Source organism: Echinops telfairi, unplaced genomic scaffold (genome assembly GCF_000313985.2).
Source record: "Echinops telfairi isolate 266 unplaced genomic scaffold, ASM31398v2 ScPeMD7_6273;HRSCAF=7185, whole genome shotgun sequence".
In the NCBI taxonomy this organism is placed as follows: Eukaryota; Metazoa; Chordata; class Mammalia; order Afrosoricida; family Tenrecidae; genus Echinops; species Echinops telfairi.
Genome location: NW_022110173.1, coordinates 3,661,092 through 3,674,990, shown reverse-complemented (window position 1 = coordinate 3,674,990; position 13,899 = coordinate 3,661,092). Strand labels below are relative to the sequence as shown.

The 13,899-nt window shown below is 53.0% G+C and overlaps 1 protein-coding gene across 1 annotated transcript in view; it reads right to left on the bottom strand.

Moving 5' to 3' along the window:
- CACNA1C (calcium voltage-gated channel subunit alpha1 C) overlaps positions 1–13,899 on the bottom strand; it is an 865,289-nt gene that overhangs the window by 162,163 nt on the left and 689,227 nt on the right. The window contains exon 10 of the mRNA XM_045295927.1: positions 8,158–8,248. Within this exon, the coding sequence (XP_045151862.1) occupies positions 8,158–8,248 (91 nt within the window). The remainder of the gene's footprint in view (positions 1–8,157; positions 8,249–13,899) is intronic.

The window sequence follows — 13,899 nt, the reverse complement described above, 5'->3', positions numbered from 1 at the left end:
TCTTCACCACATTTGCTTATGCACCCACTTTGTCTTCAGCGGTTGTGGAAGAGCTGCATCTTGTCCAGCCTCTGAGAGGCCATAGGGGGAAGGAAGGCCTCTCCTAAAGATAGGAGCATCTTCCCAGCAGAACACCCACCGGAAGAAGTTCCTTGCATACATCCCATGCCGCCAGCACTGCAGCCCGGCCTAAGGTGGGCTATGATGGGGGCATAAGGCAGAAAGAGTCAACTTGAAATGCAGAGGCCAGTCCTGACCCAAGAGCTGCAAACTGGGCCAAAAGGAATGGTCGTGTCCAGGTTTTGCTAGGCATGTGCCATCATGGTGGATGCCTCGAAGGTCCTTGTGTGGGGAGGGGAGGCTGCTGTGAAATGGGGGAGGGGCTTCAAGGAGGTCCGGGGGCTGACAGGAGGCAGGAGGCTGGAGGAGAGTCAGAGGGAGACTATACGAGAGAAGCATTGAGAAGGGCAGGTTAGGGGGAGAGAGAGAGAGAGAGAGAGCAGAGAGCAAGCCCCCGTGCTTCGGTGCTAACAGACAGGAGAAGCCACTAGAGAGATGTCAGGGGGAGAAACCTTGCTCAGACAGACAAGCAGAAAGACACAGCATCCGAGAGAGGGAGAAAGGGATGGAGGTGGAGAGGCAGAGAGACCAGGGGAGCAGGGCAGGGGGGACGAGCAGGGAGAGGAGGACAGGGGCCCTGCCAGCCTGGGCTCTGCTCAAAGCAAGCCGTGTTACATGGGAAGAAAACACCAACCCCTCTCATTATTTTTTATTTTAAAAAAAAATTAAGCCAGAAGATATGACAGGTGGCAAAGCCATCGTGCATGAGATAATTATATCTCTGGGGCCCTGAGGATGCCAGCCAAGTGCCTTTACGGCTCTGCACCGTTGGCTAATAACCTCCTCACCCCCCCGCCCCCCCAAGACTGCCTGCTCGGGCTGCAGGGTTTAATCACACGTTAACAAAGGAGTGGGCTCAGGACTGGGAGCCCAGGGCAGTGTTTTCTATTTAGAGCCAGAGACTCATGGGGGAAACAAATGTTTTCCAGCTGCTAATTGGGTGATGGGGAATCTGGGGTGCCCTCCTCTCCAGGGGGGCCAGGCGACGCTCAGGACCTGTCTTCCTCAGGCTTGCCTCTCCTTGCTGCTATATGCAAGCAAAAGTAGAGGAGCAGCTGGTGCCCAGCCTGCTCCCTGAAAGTTCTCAGGGAATCACTTGGGAAGGGGGTACGCTTCCACTCGGATCACTTGTCCTCCCTTCCCTCTCAGGCTGCCTCTCCCTCCTAGTGAGCTACTTTTGGGGAAAGTGGGTTCCCGTGTGGGAATCGGGGTCTGAGTGTCTGGTTTATCCATGGACACGGCCCTGGGAGGTGAGCTGGGGCTTATTATTTGACAAGGTCCTAGTTTCAGGCAGGCCACCGAGGAGAAGTCTTTCCTTAGCCTCCTAGCATGTTGCGAGCAGAGGAAATGGAGCCGGACACCCAACTTGCAGGTGGGTTTTGCTGCTGTTCTCAGGGGTTGGCGAACAGAATTTCAGGTTCACTGGCTCAGAGACGTGCAGCCCGTGTGAAGACTGGCGAATCTTTCAAAAGATCACAATGTCTAAGCAGTCAACCGAAACACGAATCACCAGAATCCTCAAGAAAACAGAGGATGCTGCCCATTGCGACACTCGTCTCAACATAAAGGGAAACCCGGGGTCCTTGGTTAGAACGCTCTGTCGGGTCTGAATGTGCTGGTTCTTCAGCCATCCTGCCATCCAGGTGAAAGTCAACTGCAGGACCCCACGTCAGCGAAACAGAGGGACAGCCCTCCTGGTCGGTGAGCACCGGCTCAGTGTTTGCAGAGCCGGGCGGCCTCACGGTGTAAGCCAGCCAGGGAGCACATGGATGTCTTGGAATCACAGCTGCCAACCACCCTGAGGGTGAGATTTACACAGAGCCAAGCGGCCTCCGAATGTAGAGACCTCCAGCTTCTCCCAGCCTCACGGAGTGCGCACAGCATGGGTTCTTGCCTTTTTATCCATCCTTCTTTTTCTGGTGAAGATGGGATTCCCGCCTCCTATCTTCACGGGGTTGTTGCAGAAGAGCATGAAGAAAGAGAATGTTAGCAGCCAGGGCACAAACCTTCCAAGGAGCTCCACGGGGTTGTGGCTGACGTTCATTCTCTGCAGGATGCTTTTTGTGACCAAGCCTCCAAGACAAACCCCCAGGGTTCATTTACTTCCATGACATGAAAGTTCAAATGTAGAGACGAAGCCCAAACTCTCCTTTGGTTCACCCAGTTGCTCAATGTGCATCTGTCTTGGTTTGACAAATATTTGAACTTCCTGGGAGCTATTTATATTTTCGGTCTCTACTCCTCCTTACAGTAATGAGTACCATATGTTTACTACCTGCTGGGTGAGACAGGAGTAGTTCCCTCGGTTGTCCCCAATTTGCCTTTAATATAAGTCAGACGGCGCTACAGTCCATCATGCACCACAACGTGTGTGACTCAGCCTCCTTCGCTCCATCACCACCCACAGCCATGATTACTAGAAGGTCAAGTCCTAGCCACCATCTAGCATTGTTTCAACCACCGAGCAGTGAACTCAGAGCTCCGCATCTCTGACTGGAGTTTCGTTGTCTGGCATCCCTTCTGTTCTCCCCAGCACCCCCGCCCCCCACTCCGGAATCATGTGCCCTCTCCAGAGCCTCCTGCTCACTCACTTTCTTCCAGGGCTCCAGGGTGACACCAGGCTAGACTTCTGGCTCTCAGCTTGACTCCTGGCCATGCCGACAGTGCCCTCAACAGCGTGCAGACTGCCTGGGCCTTCTGCTTGGCTAACCCTCCATTCTGGTTCACACCACTGTCTGGTTTCAGGGCTCTCAGGCTGCAGAGGCTGCCAAAAAAGATGCCCAATCCTCTGGAAGGCTGACTCCATATTACTATGTCATTCTCCATGGAGGCTTCGGCCCTGCTCAGCGCTCTTTCACATCTTTAGTGACCTCTCATTAACTCATCATTTGAATCGGAAGAATCAAGTTCCGATGACCTGTGAACCTCACCTTCGGTGATGAGACAACTGAGATCATTTGCAATGACTCCCATCAGAGACCCTCTTCATCGAACTTTCTTTCTGAGATGGTGGAACCCTGGAGGTATAGTGGGTTAAGTGCTGGGCTGCGATCTGCATGGTCGGAAGTTCAAAACCACCAACAGCTCCCAGGGAGAAAGACCGGGCTTTCTACTCCCGTCAACAGTTCCGATCTTGGAAACTCACAAGGGGGTGCAATGAGTCAGCACTGACTCAATGTTAGTGAACTGAGTGAGTCATCTTTACAGAACTGCAGGCTTTGAGAGTAGGCAGGGCCTCTTAGATATCACCTGGACCTATGGTTTGTAACATTTAAAGTTGTATAGTGCTTTATTTATATGAAATCTCACATGGAAGTCGCCTACAGAAGAGAGATGAAAACAGTTCCCTTTGTATCGTAGGCCCTGCCCGCCGGTGGGTCTCAGGACCCCAGCGCTGTACTGAGAGCACATTAAAGCCACGATGAGTCCCATCGTTTTGTTTCTCAGAGGAAGAGGCTGACCACCGGAGCAGAAGTGCTTTGGCCAAGGTCAGGTAGCTAGTTGGCACTAGGCCCCAGGACTTCTGAAGCCAAATCCCTTTTTCATCTTCCAGTTAGTTTAAGGGTAGGAGCCCTGCTGGCCTATTGGTTTATCCGTCAGCAGTTCGAAACTACAAGCTGTTCCACGGGAGGAGGCTTTCTGTTCCCATAAAGGGTTACAGTCTTGGACACCCACGGGAGTAGTTCTCGTCTGTCCTGCAGGGTTGCAGTGAGTCCGAATGGACTGGATCACCATGAGTTGTTTCATTTTGTTGTTTTAGCTCCAGAAGCAAATGAACTCCTCCTGTGCAAAGGCAGCACCTTCCAGCTGATGTCCTTGACATCGACCTTCCCCTCTCCTCGAAGAGTTTCCCCTTAAACTCACTTCCTCTGCAGCACCTCCAGTCTCTGCCTCTTCACCGGTCTCAGTCTTGACTGGGTTGGAAAGCCACCCTTCATTTCACCAACCTGCCTCCTCTGTGTATGCAAGTCTACCTTCTCTCCTGTCTTCACGGACTCACTTCTACAGGGAGGGTTGTATGTTGACTCATTTCCCTCCATTCCCTTACTGAGAGCCAACTGCCATACGAGCTCTATGTACAGCACCCCAAAATTCCACCCACTTCTTTCCTTAGCCACTGTCATGACCTCAGGCTGAAACCCCCTCATGCCTCCCCTGGGTAGCTGTGGCAATTACATAATCTCCTGTCAGCTTGAAAAGGGGTAGAGTAGCCTGACAATCAGGTCGAAGCTGTATGACTTCATTTGGAGGCATGGGGGAGATAAATAGCTCAATGGAGGCCAGGTATACTCTCTGCTTTATATTCCTGATGACAAGTCACATGGATCTACGCTAGAGCCCTGGAGCTGGAGGAGCCACATGGAGACCCCTGCCAGCACTCAGATACTTCCACTGCCACTGGATCTACAAGACTTTCCACCCGATGCATGTGTTGTATGAGTCTGAAGAGGAAAGTAGAGACTGGTATCGGACATATAGGCTAATATCAGACTTATGGACTTGATCTGGACTGGGCTGGGATGTTTTCTGAATAAACAATTACTTTTTGATATATAGTTCTGTATGACACATATGAGTGTCTATGAATTTGTTTCTCTGGTCCACCCAGACTAACCCAGTAGCTGTTGTTGCTGCTTCACTCTGTTCCTGCTTCCCAAAGCCTAGCCATTGTCTGAACATCAAAGGAATGCTTCAAGAATGCAGACATACCCTATCGATCTCCCTCTTCTGACCCACATGCTTGACACCCTTCCGTGATGTCTCACACTCATGATTAAGACCCATACTGGGTAGGGGTCCACCCGGCCCACTCAGACGCTAGCCTTATCTCTCCCACTCACCCTTCACACTCTGCCTTGGTCACCATGTCCTTCCCTCAGTTCGTCTGCGCAAGGTCCATGGCTCACTCTGTGACCACCTTTGGGACACTTCCCTTTCTTCTTCCTCCCAATAATTTAGGCTCACCTCTCAGTTCTCAGCTTCACTTTAAATCCTTCAAAGACGCTGCTCTTCACCTCACAGGGCACGATCTACTTTTCTTCATACCCCCCCTAGTTTGTGATCACCCCGCTATTTGTCGAAGGCCACTTCTGCACTGGAGTGTAAGCCCCAGGGAAAAATGTCTGTCTCTTTATGGCTAGCACCAAGCTTGGCGATGACACCTGGCTCTGAGTGCACATACAACGCTGCCTTGACACCGCTCCTCGTCTACATCTCTGTGAACAGCCGTGTCCTACAAGCACATTGAGCGTTGCTGATACTGATGACCTCCCGCGCCTGCTGTCCAGGTATCTCCGTTGTCCCTGCAGGTCCAGTCTTCTCCGATTGGGCTCCACCGCAAGGTGACCAGCAGCTCTGCCATTTCCATGTCTGCTTTCAAACCCGATGCGCCCTTCATCTTCGTCACCTCCCTTGCCCATATTGCCCCCTCCCATCCCAGGCCCTCCATGTATACCAGGGGGCTTCAAAAAGTGCATGAAAAGATTCTATTATCTTTTAATTACACTGTTCTGCTTATATTAATTCTCATCTCAGCTGCTTTGACTACCTAAGCCTTTTTACCCTGAGCTTCAAAAGGTTGGCTGTCCTGATGTCTCCTCGGGACATCGCACTCTCTCTGAACTCCCAGACCGTTCTCATGTTGTTCCGCTCACGAGGAATACTGGCAGCATCTTATCCCACTGTGTCTGGAGAATGGGGAGGAGTAGGGGGGGGGCATCGTGGATTAAGTATATGCTATGATTCTGGCACTGCGACCAGGTAGTTTCTATGCACAGAATAGATGCGGACATGCGGGTGTTCACAGGGATGGCCCTACAGAGACCCTTTGGACAGAGCCCCTCTAAGCTGGCAGAAGGCGCTCATCCAAGGAGAGAACAGACACTTGAGAGACCCTAGCTTCCCTCCGTGGGGCCCAGCATGCAGAGTCTCACGTGCTCCTGACATGCATTTGCTAGTGACTTCTTGGTGCCAGCGCCGCACACCCCTGCTGGTCTACCCCTTGGACCAGGCTTGAAAGCAGAGTTCAAAGGTCCTCCATCACCATCTCTTCAGCCTCTTTCTGGGGAGAAGGCAACTCAGAGGCCTAGAACTGAGGGGCTTCGAAGGCTTCCTATAGTCCTTGCCTTGATGTGTCTATTCGGGGCTCATTTCCAGAACAGCTTGTTTTGCATGATTCCAAGAGAAGGGAAAAACGCCTGGGTCTGCCGCTTACAGATGTAATTAGCCCCGTATTTCAGCCCCATTTTGACACTAACTGCTTCCCAACCACGCTGAGGGCTCTGCAGTGCAGCTCGCTGTGCCGCTGTCAGCGTGAGCGATTCCGAGGCCCGGCCCTGGGTCTCGGGGCTGGGAGCCCCCCCCTTCTCTTTGGGTTTGGACGCCATTGTCAGGTGGGCGTCGCTTAGGTCTAGGCTTAACTATGGCTTGCCTTTAGGGATCGGCCTCCTCCTAGAGTATCGAGCCATTTCAAGAGAAAGGATGGACGAAGAGGCTAAAAAAAAAGCGGAACTGGAATGCTCTTGGAGGCCTCACCCTTGAGGTGGCTTTAAAAAAAAAAAAATTATTTTAGGGGGCTTGGGGAAGGGACGTTTCACAGGGGCTACTGGCTTCCGTTTTCCAGACGGAACAAAGGTGGGGTGACTGTGATTGCCTCTGTAGGAACAGTGCTTGGTAACCCGGCCTCTGCTCCAGCCCAGGTCAAAGCCAGGCACATGCACCCCGACACACGGGCTTCTGCTGGAGCAACAGGCGGCTGACTGGTGTAGCCCAGGCCAAGCTCAGTGTTGTGAACGTAAGGCTGCAGGCCGGAGCGTCTCTGCTTTCCTGCATTGGAAGGCTCCTTTAGAGTTGCCCATTAGAGCCAACTTGCTCATCATCTTTCTATTGTGCTTTCTCACCTGTGTGCTTTGCTTTCGGTGGAATGAGAAGGGTGGTGAGCAGGACCCAGGGGCACTAACCGAGCCACCTCTTGGGAGACAAGGTGACGGGAGTGAGGAAGAAGCAGGTCTGAGAGCTCCTTCCCCACAGCCCGTGTGTCTGATGCGACGAGCTGAAACCAGTTGCCCTGACATTCCCTGCCTCTGGCTCCCAGTGCCCCACGGGTGTCAACAGAGACAGGTGCTCACAGGGTTTCCCAGGGCTGAGGTTTTGGAAGGGGCCTTTCTTCTAAGAGAGCTCCGAGGAAGCACCAGCCTTTGCATTAGCAGGGACTCTTAGTTGACCATTCAGGCCCACACTGAGGGGCCACACTCAACCCTGAGCCCCTCTGTGTGGGGGGAGGTCAGATGCGCAGGCATTCTCCCCCTGAAGGCAATCAGTTGCCAGACTGTGTCTCATCCCTCCACAGGGGTGGGCCTGCTCCCTGCCTCTGGGGACAATGGAAGGACTCCTGTAGGAGGGGTTTACACCCTACTGATAATGGTTCCTATGGAGACCCAGAGACCACCCCCTAGACCACCCTCTCATTGCTGTGTAGCCTATAGTGCAGCCCCTTCCTGTGACGTATGTCTCTACCTGTAATTAGTGGGCTGGCTTGCCCCCAAAAGGTATATAGGTGTGAGTCAGCAGAACTTCTCTCTCTGACCCTGAGCTCCTTGCTGCTCCCTCCCTGGTCACTCCCCTCTCCCTTGTTCCCTTTCCCTCCTTCCCTTCCCCCTCTCTCCACGTGGACCACCAAGCTGGGCTGAGGTGAGCGATGGTACTATGTAACATGTCTGACTGTATTATTGTATTATCTCTCATGCTCTCGATGACTTTAATATAATACTTATATATCTCAACCGTACAATTGTGCATTACTGAACCCAAAAGTAGTATTACTGAACTCGTAGGAGTAGCAGCGGGTGGGGGCTGGTCCCCACCTCCCTCTGCGTCATTATTTTTTAATTTAATACTACACCTCTGGACCCCTCAGGTTTCTGTGGCTGTCTTGCTAGCCCTCCTCGTGAGGAGCCAGCTCATTTGACCTGGAGATGCAGCTCCCCTGCCGGCAGCTCAGGACAAGCCCCAGCCCTCCGGTACGCCGTGCCTACTCACGCCAGCCTGGCCCCGCAGCTCTCGCCCTCGATGTCACCTCCGGCCACGTTTTCTGTGTTGACGGACTCTGTCTCACTTGTGGGCATGCTCACTGCAAGAGTCAAAGGGACGAAGAACAAGGCATTGAGTGGGGGGGTGAGGGGGTGGGGGAGAAACTAGGAGCAGAGCCACCACACACACTCAATCGCAGGGCTGCGAGCTGTTGGAGCACAGGGGAGCCTGGGCAGCCTCTGCTGGCCAGGCAGGGACTGTTGCTGTGAGCAGGGCGAGGCCTGGGCCCTGCATGGCCAGGCGTGGGGACGTCCTTGACTCAGACACCTGCTGCCCGTCCCGGGAGCTTTTGCTGCCGAGGACGTGGCAGACCCGTGGGCATGTGAGAGAACCTCAGGCGATCAGATCATTTGACCCGACAGGAGTCATCCTGAAACACTGATGGCCAGGTACTTTTCTCTGCCCTCACCTCTCTGCACTGCGGATGAGGGACGTAGGCCATCTCACAGTTGGGGAAGCCTCTCCATTTGCGTCCCTGGCTCCTCATCCAAAGCGACGCTTTCATGCGAGTAGTTCACTTGTCTTCCTTTTTCCACTCATCACCCTTCTAGGCTCCAGCCCCAGACTGAGGGTGGGGCTGCCTCGCAAGAAGTACTGACTAGCATGTTCCCTGTTCCTATGGTCCACGTTGGGTCCTGACTTTCTCACCCCTAGGAGCTGGCCTGAAACAGAGAGCTGAAATGGGAAGCTCCTGACCAGAAGCAAGAACTAAGATTGCAGCTTCGCCTGGCAGACATCAGGGATGGAGGAACACGAGTGGGAACGTTTGTCTGTGGCCTGAGTAAAACCTGCAGGGATAGTCTTCCACCTTCCAGCAGTCTCGCCGGGTGGTCTCAGGTCAAGCTTGACTCATAATCGGAATCCTCTCACTTGGCCAGGAGAGCCCGTGTTTCCGGTCGGTCTCTAGCCTCTCTCTAAGGCAGCAGCGGGCCGGGCTCCTCCACAGGCATTTCTTTTCATTCCTGGTTCTTCTCTCCCAGAAAAGCGCATCTCCAGGAGATCCTTTCTTCCTCTTCTGTACCTTCTTTCGCCCCAGTTAACGCAGCACAACCAGTCCCTGGGTTTGGCCAAGTCCTGTTGTTGAGAAGAGTCACTACAATGGTCTTGGATCAGTTCTCCACCCAGAACAGGTCCCCTCCCTGCTGAGAAAAGTCACTGGCCAACAGCTGCCAAAGAATCGCTAAGTAGCAAGGGTGCCTATCAGGTGACCTGCCCTCAGGAGGCTGCTACAGCCCAGGAAGGGCTTCACTGGCTCTATGAATCACGTTGATGGATACGGATCTTCCCATCGCTCCTCTTTTGGACAGGTGGATGGAAAGAGATTCATTTGCACGACATGGGAGCTACAAAGGGGAATCTCGGAACGTAGCCCTATTCTTGACTGTAAGGTCAAAGAGACCTCTCCAGCTGGGAGTCCTTTTCAGTAGAGTTGGGTAAAAATAGACAGGTTTTCATGCACACGGAGAGCCACATGGGACTTTAGGGTTTCTTCAGCTCTAACGTGCCCGCCCCGCCTCCACAGGAGAGGAAACGGAGGTCTGGAGCAGGGCTTTGAGGCCAAGCTCACCTCAGGTGGGAACGAGAGCACAAGTGTCATGGCTGCCTGCACCGTGTGTAGCTGGTTGGCTCTGTGGTTGGCCAACTCCCTACTCTATCCTTAGGGCAAACTTCTGAAAGCTGGATGGGGTTTCGGGTATGATGGGAAGGCAGTGAGTAGTAAAAGGGCAGTGGAGAATTTTAGAGAAGAGAAGGTACCCGCCCTTGACAATCCAAGGTCCGAGGGAGCTGGCCGCAGACAGTGGTTTCATCACTGGCAGCTGGAGACAGATCTGCCAAGGCTCCTTGTTCCATCCAGTAGAAGGAAGACGTCTTAACATGGAAGTCTTCAGTCTTTCAACATACCTCTCTCCAGCTCTTTTGGACTTATGGTTCCTTTAACAGCCCAGGTGCTATTGCTCGAAGGGCTGAGCAGCATAAGCAAAGCTCTCTGCTTTAGGGACATGCGGGTCCCACAGGGCCCCTTACACTGAGCAGGATGGTGAGAGGGTGGCGGTGTGAGGCTTGGAAAGGTCGCCAAATTAGGAATGGTGGAGCCAGAGTTTGGGGGATAACGAAGTCATCTTAGACATCCAGGCACTCCTAAAACAGTACCATGCCTGCGTCGACAATGATGTCACTCACTCTTGGCCAGCACTGCCCCGGGGAGGGCTCCATCAATGAAGAGTTGTCGCCGCTTGTCAAGATTGGCTGCTCTTCTCCATATAAAGAGATTTGAAGGTAGTGGCATTGAGGAGGGCAGGGTAGAATCCCCCTCACAAAACACACACACACACACACCCACACACGAACATCTACACACATCGACACGTACACACATACACACACAACCACGGTATCACAGCCAACAAGAGGAGCACCCTCCCGTCTGGTCCGGTGGGCACCCACACCCATGACCCACACAGAGCCCAGGGGACATTACCATGGGTTTCTGTGGAGTGACTAAACCAAGCGAACTTCCCTCTCTTCTGATCAAGCAAGCCCGCCGGCACGCCTCCTTTCCCAGCCAAGACGGCCAGGGTCAAGAACCAGGAACCAGACAGCAACAGAGCATGCAGTCAGCCACGGGCAAAAACAAAAACAAAAACGAGGAACTCAGCTTTCACAGAAGAGAACATTCATTTTCATCTCCGAAAATAAACAAAACAACAATAATGATAATAACAACAGGCAATAAACTAAAAACATATAAGGAAACATAACAAAATGGAACCCAAACCCCAAATCACATGGACGAACATGGAAGAGGTGATGAACCCTCCAGCAGAGGTATCTGTGTGGCTGGGTTTATCGAGTTAGACGATGTATGGAGGGGTCTTGGTAGGAAGGAGCCACGCCTCTCCCATGATACCTGTTCAGGGAGGGCCCCTGTTACCGAGCGCTGTAATCAAACTGGAGCCCCAATGCCCCGCCTCATCCTGACCCAATGGTCAGGTGAGCAATACTGCAGAAATTCCCAGTGCAGTAGGTTCAGGGACTGCCTGACCACATACAGCCAGATGGTGTCCCCTGGAAGTACAAAAACAAGGCATTACTCTACTTGCCCTTTTGACCAATCCTTCGTCAATTCCATTCGATGCATCTCCATCAACTGCCCTAGGCTCGATCACCTTCCAATACATTTATGCATCTGTGTCTAATTAGTGTAAGTGGGCCACAATGCCCTTGCATGGCGTGACAGCGGGTGGCCTTTGAGGAGTGCTTCTATATAAGGGAGAAGAGTTCTGGGAGCTTCGATCGTCTCTGGTCTATAGCTGAAGAGGAGGAGGGTGATAGGGGGAGTGTGACTGTTAGGGGCTTTCCAGTCGATTCCAAGTCATAGAGACCCTGAGGACGGGATAGGACCGCCCCAGAGCATATCCTCATCTGTGATCTCTATGGGAACCGATGGCTTTTCTGGAAAGCCATGGGCTGGATTCCAGCTGCCAACCAGAAGCTTAACCTTGCAGCGCCAGGGCTCCGAGTGAGCATACGGACCCCAAGGACTTCAAAGGGGAGAGAGGAGATCCAGACTTGCAACCAGCTCGGAGTTCTGGCGTCAGAATGGTTCAGCTCCTTCCTCTGGGAGAGCGGCCCCCCTACAGACAACGGAAGATACACACATGCGCCACGGGGAGGGGCAGGGGATGCCTGACCAGTAAAGCGGGGTCACACCTTATTAGTGAGAGGCCTTGTATGGAAGTGGGGGGGGGTCTGCTACCCCTCACGAAGAAGGAGCAGGTGGTCCCTCCCATCCTGGGAAGGGGGTCTAACGGGAAGGTGGCACCGAGGGGGATATGTTTCTCCATTCCATCTTCCTCCCCCGAGACGGGGATGGCATTCAATGCAGTTCCTAGATCGTTGCTTGTTGGCGAGGGCTCTGAGGATCGGCTTGCGGGAGAGAAGGGCCAGGCTTCTCTGTAACCCACATCCAAGACCATGTCCCACACCACACTCGTCTTTAGGATGCAAAGCTTTGAATAGACAGACATGTCACCACCTGTGGCCTCCCCTCTCCCTGCCCCGACTTCTTGAAAATCCTTATAGGGAGAAAAAACAAAAAAAGGATGGTGAGTGTCCGCTGACATGAATGACGTGACTTAGGTCTCCCTTCTAAAGGACACCATGGTCAGTCTTAGGAGTGAGCGTCTCCATGTGAGGGTCTTGGTGTGGCTGTGAGTCTGCTCGGGGATGTGCTCGAGGGAAGGTCCCAGAGCCCTGAAGCTACGACCCACGAGCCCTTAACCCTCCTGCCATTTCAGACATAACTGCAGCAATGATCAAAACAATCGAAGGGGCCGGATGAAACGGTTGAATGCCTAACTGCATTTGACCTAACTGCAAGCCTTTCATCTGGGCAAAGTTGGCGGCCACCTGTGTGAAAGTGTTTTCAGAAGCATTTATCATGGCTTAGATGAGTGTTTCTCAACTTTCCTAAGGCTGCAACCCTTTCATACAGTTCCTCATGCTGTGGCGACCCACCCCCCCACCATAAAATTATTTTCGTTGCTACTTCCTGTCATTTTGCTACGACCCCCAAAGGGGTCACGACCCACAGGTTGAGAACCACTGGCCTAGATGCAATGAAGACACCGCAGCCTGATAAGACTTCAGCATATGAAAACCCGACCCACTGCCATGGGGTCGATTCTGACTCCTGGCCACCCTACAGGACAGAGGGGAACTGCCCCTGTGGGTTTCTGAGGCTGGACATCTTTCCCAGAGCAGGCAACCCCATTTTCCTGAACACGAATGCATTTAAAAATCCCGAACTCACTCTCCTCGGGTCCATTCTGACTCATAGCGACTCCGCCGGACAGAGCAGACCTGCTCCTGCGGGTGTCTGAGACTGTTACTCTTTGTTTTTCTCTGTGCAGTGGCTGCTGGTTTTGAACTGCTGACCTTGGGGTGGGCAGCCCAACACCTCACTGCTGTGCCACCAGGGCTCCTTCTCAAATGCATTAGTGCCCACTCATGTGCGATGGCGCATCCCATAGACACCTATCATTTGAGGGAGGGAAGCAGGTGGAGATGGACCATGTGTCCCTATGGGTGAGGAATGAGACAGCAGTCACAGCTGACTTATCGGGAGACTTCTTGACCCAGTGAGGTGGGCTTGACTGCCTGCTCGGAAGTGGAGTGCCTAAGCTGCTGAAAGTTTCACGATTATAACTGCTCGGTGCTTGTCGCCAATGAGATGGCAGGAAGGCCGAGCCTGGCTTTGCCTGCAGAGTTGGCGGGGACCTGAGGCAAAGAACTCAGCTGTCCCTTTGCACCTTTTCTCTAAAAGCAACTCCCTCAATGCTCTTAGATGGAGTCTTGATCGTTCATCTGCAGGCGAGGCCGGGAGCCCACCTGCTAGAGAAGAAAGCATGCTTGATTGAATGGGTCTGGGAGAGAGGCTGCTAACGAGGAAGTTCCTTGTCTGACTCTCTCATTTCACTGTTACCAAAACCTGTGTGTGTGGGTGGGCTGGGGTGCGGGTGGGTTGTCAAACATGGGTTTCTGGGCCTTCCTGGCCCCTTGGCTTCTGCTGGGAAGATTCCAAATGGAGATGAAATTATGGTGCAAAAGTAAAGCACAAACGCCCCTGCAGGTGATGGATAACAATGGCATGTTCAGTGTATCATTAACTACGACCACCCCGAGGACCAC